This window comes from Canis aureus, chromosome 30 (genome assembly GCF_053574225.1).
Source record: "Canis aureus isolate CA01 chromosome 30, VMU_Caureus_v.1.0, whole genome shotgun sequence".
NCBI classification, from domain to species: domain Eukaryota; kingdom Metazoa; phylum Chordata; class Mammalia; order Carnivora; family Canidae; genus Canis; species Canis aureus.
In genome coordinates, this window is record NC_135640.1 from 22,164,405 (window position 1) to 22,184,638 (window position 20,234).

The following is a 20,234-nucleotide window of genomic DNA, read 5'->3' on the forward strand; positions in this document are numbered from 1 at the left end:
TCATTTGGTCAATATATCCAGAAGGCCTAATGCCCGATCAGATTTCTATTTTTCAACTCCTCTTTTTTGAGCTTTAGTTGTTGAATCATGTGCAGTAGAGCAAAATGAATTTCCGTGGACTCTGAAAAAAAATTTAGCTTTATATGTAATCAAAGACATTTCATAGATGAATTGTCCTTATTATATTGTAATGGTACATTCAGGTAGGAATCGCGTATATTCAAAAAAGGATAATGGAAGAAAATGTATAAAATGGTTTTCTAATTGTCAAAAGAAAGCCTGGTTTGCTTAATGTATTATTTTTATAGCTTGAGACGCTAGGTTTTTTTTTCAATCTTGCCTATAGATATATCTTTGATAAATAACATTTAGAATCTCACTCTCCATTTGTGTATTGGAACTTTGCAGAAAACTTATTTATCCTCCAACACAGTTATGTGTTTGCTTCCTGTTTCTCTTTATCAGAAGTAAAAGAACTATTATCAAAATTACACTTGCTTGGAAGTGTAATTGCTTGGAAGTTGCAAGTTTGTTGATTTAAGACTTCAGGAATTCTTACCTGCAATTTCACAGAAATGCTATAGAAGTACCTCCATGTTCTAGCACAGGTGAACCACAAAGTCACCTGGGTAAGAAGCCAGGAACTATGTCACAGATAGAATGAATTCTTTTTTTTTTTTTTTTTTTTTTAAAGAACATGCATTTCCTGGAGAAAAAAAATAAATATAGATGTCAGGCTCGGTCATTCAGTGGAAAAATCAACTAGGATTTATACAGGTCTGTCATCATCTAGCATCAGCTTGATTTAAAATGCAAATGAGTTACATTGATTCCTTTATATCACAATTTCTTCAAGTCACTATTAAAATATTATACCTAATTTTAAAAATATAACTTAGAAAAACTTTGTTTTACATAGCTATTTTTCAGAAGTGATTTTCTCCAAACTAAGTGTGCATCTGTCCCTATCAATTGCATTGCACACATCTTAGATATTTAAGATGCCATTATGATGCTGAGTAATAAATATATTTTATCATTAAAAAGGATAATTATAATTTTATAATGTTATGTAAGCAAATGTTAACATAATTATGTTAAGAATCATTTTGAATAATTCTCTAACACTGTCTTACAATAATTATTTTCTTCCCTCAGATAGATAACAAAGTATCACCAGTTTAATCTCTTTCCATGGTACTTATTTTTGTGCCAACACTGTTGTGATTGTGTGGTCTAACATCAGTTTTGACTATAGGCATGAAACACTTGATACATCCTCACTTCCACTCTCCTTCTTGCTATTTCTACTTTGTCAGTCAGCATATTCCATCCTATTCCCAGTTACCTCTTTCATGGATAGTTTCTGTATGACTTTCAAGAATTTCCACAACCACAGGTCAAGGAAAAATGACTCCCATCGTCCCTAGCCTTCCCATGATACACTTCAGAAAGGTCATAAGTACCATAGCTCTGAAAAAGTTTGCTTCTAGTCTAATATGATTTAGTAAGATATTAGCTGAAAAAATATAAGTAAATCATTTATTCTAAAATGATGATTTTCAAAATATTCATACACAGATATTTTAAAATGTATTCTCTGTCAAAACAAAGTGCTTGGAGTGCACATAATTTGAAAGTTCAAGGCTTAACTGAGATAATTCTATATGGAACATTTATTTAACCTTCTCCTACAGGAGTTTTGACTACATTTTCCTCTTAATAATGTGATGATCCATTAATGGTTATGAGTTTCTAATAGAGTACAGTTGGGGCTATAATAATATTCATTATCTTCCCCTTGGGAAATCAAAAAATATATTGGAAAGAGTGCTACTTAAGAGTATTTTTCTAAATGAAGTCTGAAAAAATATTTCAGGGACCCCTGGGTGGCTCAGTGGTTGAGCATCTGCCTTTGGCTCAGGGCGTGATCCCCAGGGTCCTGGGATCAAGTGTCACATCTGGTTCCCCATGGGAAGCCTGCTTCTCCCTCTGCCTATGTCTCTTCCTCTGTCTCTCATGAATAAATAAATAAAATCTTTTAAAAAAGAAAAAATATATTTCAAATCATTAACATGTCAGTTGCTTGAAATATTATTAGAAAGCCAGAGAATGGTTCCCAAAAATCATGAAATTAAAATTTACCAGTGACTCACTTTTTTCCTGTCTCTTTAGTTAAGATTTACTTTCAAAATAACTATCTATTTTTTTTTTCTAATTTGGAGCTTAGTAAAATTATTTTCTTTTATTTTTTTAAGATACGCTTTTTAATGGTCTTGGGCTCGGAGCAGTCATTGGCCTGGGCGTGGCGGCACTCTTGCTAATCCTTGTGGTAACGGACGTCAGCTGCTTCTTTATTCGGCAATGTGGGTTATTGATGTGCATCACGAGGAGAATGTGCGGGAAGAAAAGTGGTTCTAGTGGGAAAAGTAAAGAACTCGAAGAAGGAAAAGCTGCATACCTGTGAGTAGCAGATATTTGCAGCAATTACATTACACAAGTGCCACAGTCAAGTTTGAATATTTTGCTCAGGGACTTTGCTGAGCAGAGTAAAGAGCTCAACTCTAAGATCAGTGAACACTACTGTCTGCTTTCTGATCTTCAATCTAATGACCTTAAATAATATAACATGTTATGGAGCCAAATGCTTTTGAAAACAGATTATTAAAAAATAAATCTTAAAATGGGATCCACACAAAAATTAGTTACTGTTATGATTTAAATATAAACAGATGGAAATATAGACAATGGTACAAATATATTTATCATTTCTTCCACCGTTTTTCAGTTTATGTTGAATAAAAGAAGGATATAGATGGTAATTTGAGTTAAAAACTTGGGTAAGCTGAGTAAAAATATGTATTATGCAAATTCCTTCAAGTGTAAGAGGCTACATAGAGGCTTCAAGATTGTATAGAGATGTTGTATGTGCCATGCAATACATTATTACAGATTCTAAACTAACTCTTCCAAATTTTGATCAAAAGATGACTATATGTTAGAATTTGGCACTCTCTGTGGCATCTCCTTCAGTTAGAATATGAATTCCAAGAAAATACACAGAGCGGAATACTATAGAAAACTTTTGTTAAAAAAAAAAAAAAAAAAGAAAACTTTTGTTATGTAAAAGATCAACTAAGAGGTTTTAATACTTTTTGTTTTGTTTCATGGCCTTTTGCTAGATTTTATCTAATATCAAAAACACAAAAGGCTCAATTAAAAAAAAAGAGGACACAGGAGAACATGCACATTCACATATAAACATGCAATGTTTATGTATATGTGTGTTTGCATACATATACATATATGTGTATATTAAACCCTGTAATCAAAAATAAGCATTCTTAAGAATTGAGAACATTTCCTTTACTTTTTAAATCTTAGTCTTTCTGTTCCACATCTAACACATACAAAAGAGTTAAAAGAATTTCATAGCCAACACCCATTTATCATCTATGTGGATTATAGAAAAAATATTTTATTTTATTTCTCTTATCACATATTTATCTATTCCCTCAATCCATTATTTTATTTTTTGCATTTCATAGTGTATCTATCCACTGAACCCTACATAATTCATTGACCTGCCTATCACTGCATGCAATTCAAAATGTGTCAATGTTCTCTTTAGGTAAAACTTGCATAGTGTAAAATGCACAAACTGTTCCATTTGATGAGTTTTGACAAATGTTTATATCTGTATAATCCAACCCCTATCAAAATTCAGAAATAGCATCATCCACAAAATTTCTCTCATGTTTCTATCCAGAAAACTAACATTACCTCACCCTGCCACAGGCTACTATTATTCTGATTTTTTAAATCATAAATAATTTTTAGCTGTTATAGAACTTGATAAAAATGGGTTCCTGTAATGTTGACTCTTTTGTATCTGGCTTCCTTCATTCAGCATCATGTTTTAAGATTCATTCATAGTGTTCTGCTTATTAGTAGTTCATTTATTTTTATTGTTGAGTCATTACTATTTGCTTCTCTATGCATACTTTTAGGCATCTACAGTCTCATGCACTAATTTCTAGGCTTCACAATATAGGAGAAACCATTCTTTAATAGCTGTATTGAGTTTTTTTTTTTTTTTACTTTGTTTTGTTTTGTTTACATCTCCAAGCTTATTTCAATCCTACTAAGCAATTTGTCTATGACCATTTCTTATGGATTCTCTACAAGGGATATTTTCACCTCACAGGATTCTAAATCAGATAGTATACATTTTCATTTCAAAAACATTAGATTCATTTCAATATCAAAATGCCACCTACTTACTTGTTGGACAAAGAACAAACAGAAATCAGGCTCCACTTCACACTTTGAATCAGATAGTAATGTGTCCCATAGTAAATGTAGCGGGATCAATTCACTATCCAGCATCTCTTGCTAGAACAAAGTCTACTTTTAATAACTTGCTGTGCTTTTACATTATTACCTAAATATATATATATATATATATATATATATATATATATATATATACCAAACTTAGTTTTAGTCTCTTTTTCACATATTAAGAGAACCATATATTATATAACATCATACATATATGATTTATATATTGTATAAAACCATGTATCACACACATATATGTATGTGTGTTATGATATGATATAATACATATATATCACTCATACAAATATAACTCAAAGCTTAATTTTATGTATCTCTATTCTTTTTGAACCACTGAGCAAATATTTCCTGGATAAATACTAGGTAATAAGCACTGCTATACAACCAAGCAGTAAAGAGATGACAAAAGTAAGTAAGAATTTTATTCACATAGAGTTCTTGTTCTGACTTATGAAGACAATAATAGGCAGTAACTAAAAAAGGAAGTGTTTAATAGCAATAAGCACTAAAAAGAAAAAAAAAACAAAAATAGAGTGATAAATTCTTACTACAGATTGGGTCATGAGACGCCTTGCAGGGAAAATGAAGGAGGGTGTAGCATGAGTGATAGTGGGCAAGAATATAATAATCAGGGCAGGAATATCCTATAAGGTGGAATAATTAATACAAAAGTTGTTAAGGCAGAAATCATCTTACTATGTTAAAGGCCAATGAACATGAGTGATGCCAGTCAGAGAGAGTCTGGTACAAATGTCATGTTAGAGAATTACTAGATACCAAAGTATTAAATTTACTTCAGTCCAAGTAAGAAATATTTTTAAATAGAAAGCTCCTGTAAGTTTTTTTTAATTGATTTTATTTATTCATTCATTTATTTGAGAGAGAGAGTGAGGTAGGGTAGTGGTAGAGGATGAGGGAGAGGGAGAAAAAAATCAAGCAGACTCTGTGTTGCATGTGGAGCCCCATTTGAGCTGAAACAAAAAGTCAGATGCTTAACTGATAAGCAACCCAGGCATGCCCAATAAGTTTTTAAAGATTGCTTTAGCTACTTGTGAGGAATGCATTACAGAAAGGTTGATAGGTATAGAGGAATTATTTAGAATCAGAATGATGGAGTGGAAGGTCCTTGAAATAATCCAAATAAAAAATAACATTTTTTGAACCAAGGTATAGACATATAAAATGTATGGAGTCTAGATACAGCTGAGGTAGAGTCAAATACTATGTGTTGATTTGACTTTGGGGTGAACTAAAGAGAGAAATCATGTTTTTGTCTTAATTAACTGGAGGATATTGGTGACCATGTGCAAAACAATGAGGATATTCAAGTTCTGCCATTTATTTTTATTTCACTCTATTAATTGGTAATTTATCCATCAACACTTTGGTTTATAAGTCCTGCTGGGTTTAATTAACCTTAAAGACTTGGGAAGATGAAAACACAGGGTTCATTCCTTGCTTGTTATCCATCATAACTTTTTATATCATTATTTCCTGTGCTTTGAGAAAACAGTTTTCAAATATTTTTCAAATATTCAGTGTTTGATTTGGGAAAACATGATATATATTTTTCAAGAATATTACATAAAATTGCAATGAGAAATAGAATATAACTGATTTGATGGATTGGATCTCCACTGGCCTTTAAACAAGATCTGAAGCATTCTTAGACTAGTACTTTCATGTTATCACAATTAAAAACTATACAGCTTTATTATAGAATACGGTAATTACACACTTAGAGAATTCTTGTTTAAAGAGTATAAAGTTCCAGAAAAGAGAAATTAAAGTCCATAGCATACAGAATGACATTCGTGTAAAGTTATAGAATATTATATCATTTGGCTCTTGTAAATTTAAATTTACATTTATCTTGCATTCTTATCATGTATCTAATAAAAATGGTGAATGATTTCTATTTTATCAAACTGTACCTATACTCTTGCTTACCCAAGCATTAATTTGTGCAAATAAATATTTATTGAACACCTACATAGGCACCATTCTAAGCCCCAGAAATACAACTCTGAAGTAAAGCAAACTAGTCCCATCCATCATCTAGCTTTTACTCTACTGGGAAACACATTTCAGTTAAAAAACAACCAAATGGATGAATAAATAAATAAATAATTTATTATTAATAATAAATAATTAATTTATTAAATAAATAAATAAATAAATAATTTATGTTATAAATACTACATAAAAAGGAAAGGATTTTCCTGATTAGACTTACCTGAGCAAGCTGTAAAGGAACTAAATTATTAAAAATTAATAAGATGTAACTAGCCAAGGTGTATGTGTGTGTGTGTGTATGTGTGTGTGTGGAAATGGCTTTTCAATGTTCAGAGAGATATCCAAATCCAGCCCCCTTTACTGGCATGTGAGAGAAAGGAAATACATAACTCCAGTCCATTACAGCCATTCTGACTCACTTCAGGACAGAAGCCTGAGAAGCAGTTGTGACATTTACAGTCCAGGGGCAGAGACTTAATGAAGCCCAATGATAAGACTATTGAATGTACCCTCTCCACACCCCACTTTACCACCATGTTAGTAAATGCCTGTATTTAGCAGTTCCTTCTAACTAGTACATCATGTCCCAGTATCAAGAAAACTATAGATTATACTGAAGGCAAAAATCATTTTGAAGAAGCAGAACTAGCATCAGGGCCAGATTCAGAGGAGGGGAGGGATGTTGGAATTATGAGACCAAGATTTTTTTTAAGTATATGATTAATATGGTGAGAACACTGTAGGACAGCATGAAAGAATAGATGGCCTGTGTAGTAGAGAGATGGAAATTCTGAAAAAGAATCCAAAAGAAATGCTAGAGACCAAAAACATCCTAGTAGAAACGAACAATGCCCTTGATGAGCTTGCCAATAGACTAGACATAGCTGAAGAAAGAATCTCGGAGCTTTGAGAGATTTAAAAGAAAATACCAAATTTAAAAGCAAACAGAAGGGCACCTGGGTGGCTTGGTCAGTTAAGCGTCTGGCTTTTGATTTTGGCTCAGATCATGCATATGCTATGATATTTTTATTTAAGCTATTTTCTTGAAAATATGAATATCACATTATAGTTAAAATCATTCATATAATTCATGGAAACATTTAAAACAATAAAACATCTCATATATAAATTTTATCTTCTGAATTGTAATATAGGAACAATATTTTTGATGCTATATTTCAAATAAAAAATTTAAAGCATATGGCTAGTTAGAGGGAAAAGCTACTTTATGTCATAATTTTCTTTAGCAAACATTTTTTATTTATTTCACAAAATAAACTACACCATCAAATTTAAATTTGGACTTTTGTAAAAAATTAACATAGCTTTGAGGAGAAAAAGAATTCTAGACAAAATGGAACTTCTCCTTTCTATTTTTTCTGAGTGAAAATTATGTGGGTGAGATGAATTTAAATTAAAAAAATTGTTAGTGGTATTCTTAATCTGACTGTGTTGGACTTTTGGCAGAGGGAGGTGGGATTAAGTTGAGATGCTAAACTATGTTTCATAATGCTTCTATTTTTGCATTACATGAGTAAGGTTTTTTGTTTATTTATTTTTTAGGAAAGATGGATCAAAAGAACCAATAGTGGAGATGAGAACAGAGGATGAAAGAATCACTAATCATGAGGATGGGAGCCCAGTAAATGAGCCAAATGAAACCACACCACTAACAGAACCTGAGTAAGTAAATTCAAATGCTTAATTATTTTTGGATAAAAGTTAACATGATAAATTATAACATGATCTAATGATAACATGTTGTAATTACTTATAGCATATATTTCCAAATAACATCATTTGTAGAAAAATATTTCTTTTTCAAATAAAATACATGTGAATATCAAAAACCATTTTTTAAAAGATTTTATTTATTTGAGAGAGAGAGACAAGCAAGAGAGAGAGAGGGCTAGCATGAGTGAGGTAGGGAGGGGCAAAGGGAGAGGGAGAAGCGGACTCCCTGCAGAGTGGAAGCTGGACTTGGGACTCCATTCCAGGATCCTGAGACCATGGCCTAAGTGGAAGGCAGACACCCAACTGACAGAGCCACTCAGGTGCCTCTGTAAACCATTTTCTTACTTAGACATTTCATATGAAAATGTTATATCAATACCAGAGAAAATCAACTGTTCAAACATGTATTTATAATTTTATGTAAAATTATCAAAAACATGGAACATGTTAGAGTCAGATTTTCTTACACTTATTTTACTCTTTAAGAAAGTGATACTTTCAGGGCATCCAGGGGGCTCAGTCAGTTAAGGTTTAAGCATCCAACTCTTGATTTCAACTCAGGGTCATGATCTCAAGGTTGTGAGATGGAACCTCCTGCACTCAGTTGGGGAGTCTGCTTGAGATTCTCTCTCTCCCTCTGCCTCCCTGCACCCAGCTCATGTTCCTTCTCTCTAAAATAAATAAATGTTTGTTTGTTTTTAAAAGAATGTATACTTTCAAAATGTGATATCTGCTGAAATATAAAAAAAGTGTCAGGAAATAAGTTATTATTCTGAATATGAATATCACAATTTAAAATAAAAATTAATAGTGTGAAAATATACACAAGTGTACTTTAAAAGGAAAGAAGAGTCATTAGGAAGAGAAAGAAATACTGTTAAATTGTCTATCATTTTAATGTCTATATAGCAACTGGTGCTTGCTCTTCATTCAAGATTATATTATTTACTTCTTTCTACACCCATCAGAGGTCCATTGTAGACATAGCAGATATTTATTTCAACTACATCTGCAAAGAGGATGGACACATTCAAAGATGACGATGTTCATCAACATGAAAGTTAAAGTGATTAAAGTCAAAGGCATTATGAGGGAATGGTAATAGTATTCTATGGAATGTATTAGGTACCAACAAAACCATAGCTATCACATTATTCTTTAAAAACTGCTCACTAAAGTGACTTCTAAATTTTATTTTTTTTAAGGATCCCTTTTTCTTTACCAGCAAAGATTCCCTTGCAGAGAAATTTGATTTAGGCGTCTCACCCTGAATGGAAGGCTGTGAGTTGTCACAGGTGAAGAAAATAACTTGTTGCAGAAATTCCCTGATATCTGCTCTCAAGGGGCTGAAATAATTACTATTTAGAGAAATGCAAAGTACTACTATGTAGCTAAAATTTCAGTATAAATCCTCAGGTCATGTCAGTGACTGCATTTAGAGATTATTATCTTCTAAATTGAAGTTTACTCTTTAGAGGCAGCTTTTACAAGATGGGTTCTATAGTTTCCCCTTCAGAAATTAGAAGAATTTTAAATGAAGCAAAATATTACAAAACAAACAAATTTCTATATACTTATTAACACCTGCAATCAGATTGGTGTGTATGGAAACTAGCTAAGATCTGGGTTTTATATGTAAGCTATGAATCACTAAATTCTACTCCTGAAACTAACATTACACTCTATGTTAACTAACTGGAGTTTAAATAAAAACTTGTAACCACAAAAAAAAAAAAAAAAAAAAACACTAGCTAAAAAATATCCTTACATGTGGCAGGATAATATTTTGCAAAAAAAAAAAAAAACAAAAATAAAAAAGATGATTTTATAACTACTCCAGTCCTCATTATAGAAAAGAAATAGTCAACATAAAAACAATAGAATTAACAGTAATCTTTAAAAACAATTTAACATAAATGTAAGTAGTGAAAATTATATATGCAAATATTCATCATCCAAGAATTAGTTGAAAACACTGGTTAATTACAATGTTACAGTTCTTCAAATAAGAGATATATTAAGCATTATGCTAACCTTTTATCCAAGCTCTAAATTTCTCTGTGTTTTGCTGCTTAGAAGTGACCCACTGGTTTTATCTTTTATTATGAATGTTTGCAATATTTGGGAATGGGAGAACTGAAGAACTATGAAGGCATTATTATAATATAAATTAAAGAAACTGCCCTAGTAGGTACAAAGTAGATGGTACTTCATTCCCAGCAATGGGTTGTAGTAACTTTTACCTGTGACTTACTTTTGTTTGGTTAGTTTTCACTAATAGCTTTCATCTTCAGAATACAATACATTCAAAAATAGAAAAGAAATTACAAGTAAATCCCAGAGAAACTAACATAGTAACATTCACTGCATCACAAAATGATGACATTATTTTTTATGATGACATTAAAGTACAGAAGTGAACTGGAATTTGTTTTTGATGTGGAAAAAGTATTTTGTCAAGGGAGGAAATTTTACCCCCAAAGCCATGTACACAAGGCATAATTGTTAACCATTGAATTCAAGAGTGGTAGAAAAAATTATACACCTTGAATCATTGTCATGATAGTAAGATTTGTGAAGCTATCATAATATTTAGAAATAAAGGGGTGCCTAGGTGGGTCAGTCGAATAAGCATCTGTCTTTGGCTTGGGCCATGATTTTAGGGTCCTGGGATTGAGCCCAGCTTTGGGCCCCCCATGTAGCAGGGCGTCTGCTTCTCTTTCCTTCTGCCCCTCATGCTCCCCCTTCCTCTACTCGTGCTCTCTTTCTTGCTTTCTTAAAAAAATAAATAAAATCTAAAAAAGAAGAAGGAGGAGAAGGAGAAGAAGAAGAAAAAAGAAAGAAGAAGAAGAAGAAGAAGAAGAAGAAGAAGAAGAAGAAGAAAGAAAGAAGAAGAAGAAGAAGAAGAAGAAGAAGAAGAAGAAGAAAGAAGAAGAAGAAGAAGAAGAAGAAGAAGAAGAAGAAGAAGAAGAAGAAGAAGAAAGAAAGAAGAAAGAAAGAAGAAGAAGAAGGAAGAAGAAGAAGAAGAAGAAGAAGAAGAAGAAGAAGAAGAAGAAGAAGAAGGGAGCTTGTTTTTCTTAGTTATAATTGAAAACAACTTTCAAAAAGTGTGTTCATAGGGGATCCCTGGGTTGTTCAGCGGTTTGGCGCCTGCCTTCAGCCCAGGGTGTGATCCTGGAGTCCTGGGATCGAGTCCCGCATTAGGGTCCCTGTATGGAGCGTACTTCTCCCTCTGCCTGTGTCTCTGCCTCTGTGTGTGTGTCTCTCTCATGAATAAATAAAATCATAAAAAAAAAAGAGAGATTCTTTCTCCTTTAAAAAAACATGCTCATAAATAATACCAAAATAACAACAAAAAATAATAGTGTCAAGAGACTAAAGAAAACATATATAGTAAATGTAGAAAAGTGAGAAAGTCCTTAAATGCATTTACTTCCATTAAGTTCCAAAGAATATAGCTAATTCACCCAGCTTTTGAATTCTGTAATAGAATATGGCAGCAACTTTTAACAGTTTTTGTTTTATTTTTAAACTGTTTTTATTTGAAAAAATGTATGTACTAGTAACTCACCTATTTGATATATAAAAATACTGGCTTGTTTAAATTCCAAACAATTACATTTTTCATACTAATGACTGTTTATCAATTCTAAGCCACCCTATAGTGAACGATTTGGTGCATGTAAATCTACAAATACCTCAAATGTCTCATTAATTGTTCTGTGCTATATCACACATTTACAATGGACAATATTAGCTAATTATTTAATTATTTTTCTATCAATTTTAACAAATCTGATTTTTTTTCATTCTAATAAGTGCGGGCATTGCCTTCTATAAAGCAATAATGTAAGCATTAAAGAATACCACATTAATTACCTTAGAAAATGAACTTCATTACTTTTATATTTCCTTCCAGAAAATTGCCTTTAAAAGAAGAAAATGGAAAAGAAGTCTTAAATCAAGAAACTATAGAAATTAAGGTTTCTAATGACATCATCCAATCAAAAGAAGACGACAGCAAAGCATAACACCAAGATCACAGAGGCTTGGGCAATGCTACAAAGAGCATTTGGATTGCAGTGACCCTATGACCAAAACTATTCCATTGACCTTAATTTCTTGGGAAACTTCTAGCTTGGAATAGCTTGTACACATATACATATGATCAAATATTCCTACCCATGGTCCATTACCTTTTGTTGTTGTTGTTATTGTTGTTGTTCATTTTGTTATGAATTTCAGTAGAGAGACCTGACTGGCATCAACTCTTGGGTATCAATTTGATTCTGTGATTGAAGTACTGCAATTTATTATACATCTAAAGTGCTCTGTTTCTTAAGAAACATATATTTCATTCAATGACCTCTCCAACCAACAGGGGTTTAAGAAAAAACAAAAGGAAAGAAAAACTTTGTGAGCTAAATGTGTAAGAAAGCCCTGCATGTTTTTCATTCTATCTTGGGCAAATAGATGATTAAAGTAGATTTCAGTTTAAGATGAAAACAGTTAATAAAGGTTACACTTTTTATCAGGAGAATTTCAGGGAACATGGGCTTGAAGGAGCCAGTATCTTTAGCAGATAAGTTGAGAGAAACTGGAAAATTCTTTTTAAGTTATAATTACAGTGCTATTTCAATGTTCATTTTTGGTAGACTAAAGTGCCAGATCAAAATTGTTACCCATTTGAACGAATATTAGTTGTGTGTAAAATTAGATTAGAAAGATTCCGTAAATCTCTCTTTATATATGCCATAATCACTCACAATGGATTACACAAAATAATAAATGTATTGCAAGTGAAAATATGATTTCTGCCCTCAGCTTCAAATAAAGTAAATTGAAATGGTAACAATATCAATGTTGTCTTGATATATTTATAAATATGTGATTATCTTTTACTTTTTAAATAATTTTATCAAAAAATAAGTCCTTAGTGTTGAAATACTTCAACTCGTATCCTCGGATATGCTTTTGGACCATTGTTTTAGATAATCATTGTTTAAAAATTCATTTTCCCAATGTTATAGGTCAATCATTAAATGTAATTGGCTACTGGAAATTAAGATCCTTAGTGGTTAAATTAAGAAGAAATCAACATTTACACATGCCATAAAAATGTCAGTGATAAACAATTGAATTGCCACTCTGTTTTTCTTCTTGATATTGTAGCTAGAAGTCATTTTAAAATTTTGATAAATAACTTTGGTTGAAGAGATTCCTTGGCTGTTCAACACAAACTTTCTAATGTTACTTGATAGGGCCTAAACCAGAATAAAACACTTATTAACTTCCAAGCTATGCAAGCTCCCAGAGGTAAAAGACTGAAATGTGATTTTCATTCATATGTGAGGTAAAATAAATGTATTTATGTTTATAAATATACATACCAGTTGGGAGCAGGTTTTAGATTATTTGTTATCCTAGAGAGCCAAAGGTTTCTTTAGGCCCCATTACATTCATAATCTTTAGTGTTTCAGGTGGTATTATAGCTCAAATATTGGCTGGTTGGGAAGTGCATACCAACAGAACAGTGAAAAAGAGTTTTAACAGTGCAGAGCAACCTGCTTCGCATGTCTCTCTGTAGAGATAACTTGATGAATACATCAAATGCAATATTAATGCTACTCATGAGCACTTTTCTCTACAAAGTGCTTGAAACTGTCAGACAAGGAGAGACAACTAATTTCACAGAACTTTAGTTATTAGCAGGACAGAATGTGTCCGTCTGCATGTTTGTGGACTAAACTCCAGCATCATTTTCATAATTCACAGGATTATAGTGCAGGAATATCCCCCTTGATATTTTTTTCTGACATATTCTGAAGAAATGCTGTGCCTCCCTAGGAATTTGAGTAGAAATTATCCGCCTGGTCTTTTGATAGACTTGACTGTTGCTATCTATTTATGTTGGTTTGATCACCTCTTTGCTTTATTTGACGTTTTTTTCCCCCTTTTGTACCAATGTGCTGTAACTAGTCAAAGTACTTGAATTTATTTGTGCAAAGTAAACAGGCTTAGTAAAATGTCCATGAAGCAATAGCCATGAATGCTAACTTTTCCTGGATAGGGCTGGTTTTAAACTGATAATGGTGAAAGAATTAGAAAAACTGAGAAACCAGTTTAGCATGTTTACTATTATTATATTTGTGCTATACTTCAAGAGCAGAGAAATCATAATAAAGAACAAATATTTTTGTGTTTCCTCAGTTTGAAAGTTTGTCTCTCTCATTTCTTTGGACTTTCCATGTAAAGCAATTTACTTAAATATTTCTTTTATATATATATATATTATATATATATACATATATATGCTGTTAAATTTCTTGCCACTAATGTGGAGTAATGATCTGAGGTTAGCAGATAATTTGAAACTAATTGTAGACAAACCGTTTCAAGTGCACTGTTTCAATTGTCTGAGTGGTCCTTATCTCTTGTCCTTGAAATCTATGCCATGCAGGAGCAAGGCAATACTGTGATGAAAAATAATAATAATAATAATAATAATAATAATAATGTTTCAATGGAATGCTCCAACTTGCTCTATTTTTAAAAGTTTCCAAACAAGAGATGCTTGTAGTAAATTGTAAAATATGAGTAAAACTGAAATAATCTGTTCTTATTTTCATTCTTATTCTAAACATGCCATATAACTGTATAAATGTTATTTTTACTGTCTGAGAGTGCTCTTAAATATTAATATAAAATGTCAAAAGATTTGACTGAATATAAGTGGGTTAAATAATCAGAACCCTATGCTAATTTAAACAAAGAAGAAAAAAGTAACTAAAAATATTGATATTTCTTGATAGGTAATGTGCAATTAGGCAATGACAATCTATATTCAACAACATATAGGAAGGAACAGTAATATCAGCATTTTGACACATTCTGTTTTTAAAACTGGCATAAATTAATGTGTCAACATATTTTACAATGATCTGCAAAAGAACTTAAGAATTGTGATTTCTATAGATTTGTTATTTTTGTTGATTGATTTATTGCCATTCTTTTGATGCTAATGCTAACATTAATGTAATGTTTCTCTAGTTTTCCCTTATTTTTAATATTAATAGTTATACATTTTTTCAAAGATGATTTGATCCAGCAAAGTTTACATGAATCTGAGTCTTTGGTTTAAACGTTTATATAAATAGGATTTTATTAATCAAATTATTTATTTGAGTGCCAACAATTAATTGTAACTTTATAATCAGACTTTTATTTTATGCTTCTTATTTTAAATAATTAAGATGTATTTGTGCCTTTGGATTAGCATGATATTCTGCTTTATTAAAGGAAAAAATCAACTGCAATCTTTATTGATTAATTTTGTTCATATCTGTGACACTTAAGTGGTACTGTCTTATTTACATTTAGTGAATAAGCTCAACTTAAATTATTTTACTTTGAATACAAAATCTAAATATAATAAATAATACTGTGCAACTTATTTCATTTATAACAAAGCAATTCCTTTAATGCACATGTAAAATATATTTCATTTTGTCTACACTATTGTTCTAGATAATAAATACATTCTAGATATTGTTAAAATTGAGTTCTACCACTTGTAAGACAAAGACAACATGATATTTTAGGATAGGGTAAATTATTTTAGTGTCACTTGGGTCTACATTATCTTGTACATTTATTTGGGGTTCATACATCATCCTTTATTATTGATAATCTAACCACTGATAAAAATATCTACAAGAGATATAATAGAAAGAATAATCTCCATTTCTTAAGAAATATTGGAATAGCATATTACAATTACTTATTAAAGTTGCAATGTTCTTTTTCATGAAGAATAATGTAAGTGCTCAATGTCAGTTGCTCATGGAGTTCTTCCTCATAATCATATCCAGAATGTTTACTCAACAAACTTTATGAGTAAGGGAAAATATTTTTTAAATGAATTGTTTGCATTATTTATATTTAGAGAGGAAAGATTTGCATCTTTGTGTTAATCCTTTGAAGCATCATTACATTGTCTCTCACACTGAAATGGCACATGGAAGTATTAGGGTATACTAAAATTAAACTATGTAAGGTCACAGAAATGAAGTACTTCAGTCCTGAAGTGAAAATCTTTCAAGAAAGCTTTCTACTCATGCATTTAATCATGTTCTGAGATGAAACAATGATATGTGTAAACGGGAAGCTTATAAAAAGAGCCTAGACGTAGTACTCGCTGAACAAATACAATTTTTCTTTCCAGGTCTTTCCAAATCTCCTTTTTTAAAAATGCATTTACCTATGTAGATGCATTCTTTTAACAACACTATATGAGAATGCAGATTATTTCCCCTCTGAGATTTTTATAATATATATAATGTTTAATATTTGTTTGATAACACATTTAACGTTCTTAAAAATAGCTCATTATTCACTATAAAATTTTATCAATAACTTAAATACCTTAGCTGGTACCACCACTTTAGTTTTTTAATATAATTTTCAGGTTTTTGGCCACGGACGTTCATAATTATTAAAATAAAAACTGCTTATATAAATTTAACATTGCCATTTTTTTTAATCTAAAATAAAAACATATAATACATTAAAAGTAGCATCTGGTTTTAGCCTTCTTTGGGAAAAAATAAGCCATGCAATGGCTTGGAGCATTTCAAATCACAACCAGGCATAGGAGACTAAAGAAACAAAAAACTGAAAGAATCAAGAAAGGCAAACTGAATTCCTATATTTAGGATAGATTGGAAGGATGTAAGTGTGAGAAGTGCTGGACCAGGTACTAGGAACACCACTTAGATAAAAATTAAGGCCAATTATACTGGTGCAAAGAGAAGACTCAATTAGATCCAGAGAAAAAAGTTAACTTAGAACCTAATAACCTAATATTCAATTTTGCAGATAGGATTTATTTCAAAAACAATATGCATTATATAAAATGGTACTGTTAAGAAAAAACATATTTGTTCCAATTCTTAAAGGAATGTTCATGGTTTAGCATTTTTGCCTCTAAACTGTGTTAGGAATATGTGAACTTCTTACGAATAAAATTAGAAAACCTTTTTGTTCCCTTTTGGTGTATGAATTCTATGCTGTGTTCAGTATGCATAAAAACATACTTTTCTTTAACGTATATATCCATTCAAATTCTATATTCTTAAGTTAGCTACCACGAAGTTTTCTTATTGTTTCAATATAGTATGTCCCTATGAAATGCTGTATATATATGTCTAAACTGTAAAAATTATACTGCAAATGTTGAAGTTTTGTATTTATGAGAGACATTGAAAGTATGGCTTACAGTATATCAAAATTGTCACTCTTCACCATTTGTATATTAATAGTAAAGATACTTTTACTTTAATAAAGTGTTGCATTTATGTTTATTTTGAATAACATCTCTGCATTGAGTGGGCTTATGACTTGACATTTCTTTTTTTTCAGATATTTTCATTTTTAAAGAATTTCCAAATTTATCTCTATACATTAAAAAAAAGGAATACTTTCTGCCATTTTGCCCTATGCTGAATCACAATATTTTGATAATAAACGGTTGGTAAGAACAGTACTTAAAATCAAACCAGCAGCATTAGCACTTGGGAGTTTGTTAGAAATGAATATAAGTTTCTGGACCTCACCACAGACCCCCTAAATTAGAAGAATCTGGGAAGGGCTACAGGAATTTGTATTTTAACAAGCCTTTCTAGTAACCTAATGCACACAGAAATTTGAGAGCGAGTGGATTGGAGACACATTTGGGTGACAATCTAGAAGTAAAAACTTCTAGTTCATGTTGAAATTTTATTTCTCATTATTATATAGATTATGTTCAAGCAGGACTTCACAAGTTATAAGAGAAGCCAGTCATTCTTCACATGCTTTTATAAGGTGTTTTCATTTTTTTAACCAGTGTAAAGTTCAACTTATTCTTAAAATGAAAAAAAAAAAAAAAAAAAGAAAGAAAAGCAAATACCAAATTTTCACAAGGGAACAATTCTCAATATAAGCCTTACAAATACCACAAAGTACATACATATGTAGAGTAAAAATAATATTAATAGTTGGTCAAGAATGAAAAAAACATTTATATATGGTGCTTGTTCTGTCAGTTACCCTGTATTTCATTAAAAGAACAGTTATAATAAAATACAAAATATACCATGAGAAAGAGGCTGAAACAAAGTCTCTGATATATAATAAAAATGCATCAGGTAACTCTGTTAATATTTTAGAGAATTTCTTCTATTTCTTTTTAACCTAAGCTATCACCTACTATAATCCTCTTTATTTGTTTTTTTTTTTTTTAATTTTTATTTATTTATGATAGTCACAGAGAGAGAGAGAGAGAGGCAGAGACACAGGCAGAGGGAGAAGCAGGCTCCATGCACCGGGAGCCTGATGTGGGATTCGATCCCGGGTCTCCAGGATCGCGCCCTGGGCCAAAGGCAGGCGCCAAACCGCTGCGCCACCCAGAGATCCCTCTTTATTTGTAATATAGGTAATGAATGTATGTCTCCTAAGAATCATGTCATATATGGAGTCAGCACTTTAAATTTCTTTTTAAATTTAATTACTTTTTCTGAATGCATTTTCAACACACAAGTTAGAATGTTCTCAATCATAAATGTTTTCTGTTTTATGTGAAGGGTCTTATATATGTTCTTATCCTTGGCATAACTTTGTTCACCAAAATAAAATGCATGCATTTGGATATTTTCACTTTCCTGGATAACTTAAGTCATTTGCCAGAGTCAGAATTTGGGGGTGGGAGATGCAGGGAGGAGGCAACTGTACTATTATACTAGAATAATATTAAATTTAATCAAAATTTAATTTACTTTGTCATTTTATTAATCTAGCAGGCTATAAAGGCAGAGGTTTCTAGTATTAAGATATTAAGATTTGGGGAAAAAAGACTAACCTGATGATTCAGCTAATATCAACATCTCTTCTTTCACCTTGAATTTTCACATTCCTCTGCAGATCCCTTTATCTTCCTTTATCTGTCATAACAAAAGCATGATCAATGTCTAGAACTGACCTGGCAAGACTGAGATATATAGAGGAAAGAATGATAGCTAAAATCAATCCACTCACAATGGAAAAGTCAAGCAATTACAAACTTTCTTGGAAGATTCATTTTATAAGTAGAGGGTTGTAAAAGGAAGTGGTAATGTTCCTTCTAATTAAAGAGGATGGACCAGGGCAGCCCGGGTGGCTCTAGTGGTTTAGCACCGCCTTCAACCCAGGGCCTGATCCTGGAGTCCCGGGATCGAGTCCCACATCGGGCTACCTGCATGGAGCCTGCTTCTCCCTTGGCCTGTGTCTCTGCCTCTCTCTCGCTCTGTGTCTCTCATGAATAAATAAATAAAAAATAAAATCTTAAAAAAAAAAAAAAAAGAGGATGGACCATATGCAAGAGATCACTCAGTAGAGGTTGGGGAAACTTGGTCACCATGTCTGACCATGTGAAGCTCCCCTAACCATTCTAATGAAAACAACCCCTGGAAAGCATAAACAAAATTTTCATTAAGTCAGGAACCAAGAGACCCATATCTTTTCTCACCAGAAAAAAAGATGAGGAAAGAATGTCTCACAAAGTTGCAGTGGGGATAGAACTGAGATTACTAAAGTAATAATAGGAAACAGATAAGAATCTAAGTATTAGAATTAGAATATACTTGGGCTCACAGTCCAATTCTACAACCTATTGCAAGCTCTAAGCTTAAACAATTTATGTAAAAAATTAAATCTTGATTCCATCATCTATAAAATGTGGTTAGATAATAATCATCTCCAAGAGTTGATGTAAAGATTTATTGAGATATTATTAATAAAACTCTTTATGCAGTGTCTACCACAGAAAATAACAATAAGATAGCCATGATTATCTCTATATCTGCCATTTTTTAATACTGATTCTAATTAAGTTGTGCTAGACAGCTACATCACATTCTTTAGAGACTGACCATAAATAAGTCAATTGTTTACTAATCTATTAAATTATCTATTAATAGGTTAAATTTGAGTCATTAAAAGCTGAAAGTATGGCTTTCCATTTCATTATTTCTTTTACTTCTGTTTTAATTATCTTTTGTTAAATATAAATCAAGCCAAAATATATAAAGGCTTAAAACATCAACAAT

At 31.5% G+C, this 20,234-nt stretch overlaps 1 protein-coding gene across 2 annotated transcripts in view; it reads left to right on the forward strand.

The window, feature by feature from the left end:
* Positions 1-17,456, forward strand: part of NCAM2 (neural cell adhesion molecule 2) — a 515,691-nt gene extending 498,235 nt beyond the window's left edge. For both annotated transcript variants that reach the window (XM_077878867.1, XM_077878866.1), the window contains 3 exons: positions 2,259-2,463; positions 7,942-8,061; positions 12,032-17,456. In XM_077878867.1, the coding sequence (XP_077734993.1) occupies positions 2,259-2,463; positions 7,942-8,061; positions 12,032-12,143 (437 nt within the window). In that variant the 3' untranslated portion in view covers positions 12,144-17,456. The remainder of the gene's footprint in view (positions 1-2,258; positions 2,464-7,941; positions 8,062-12,031) is intronic.
* The last annotated feature ends 2,778 nt before the right edge of the window (positions 17,457-20,234 follow it).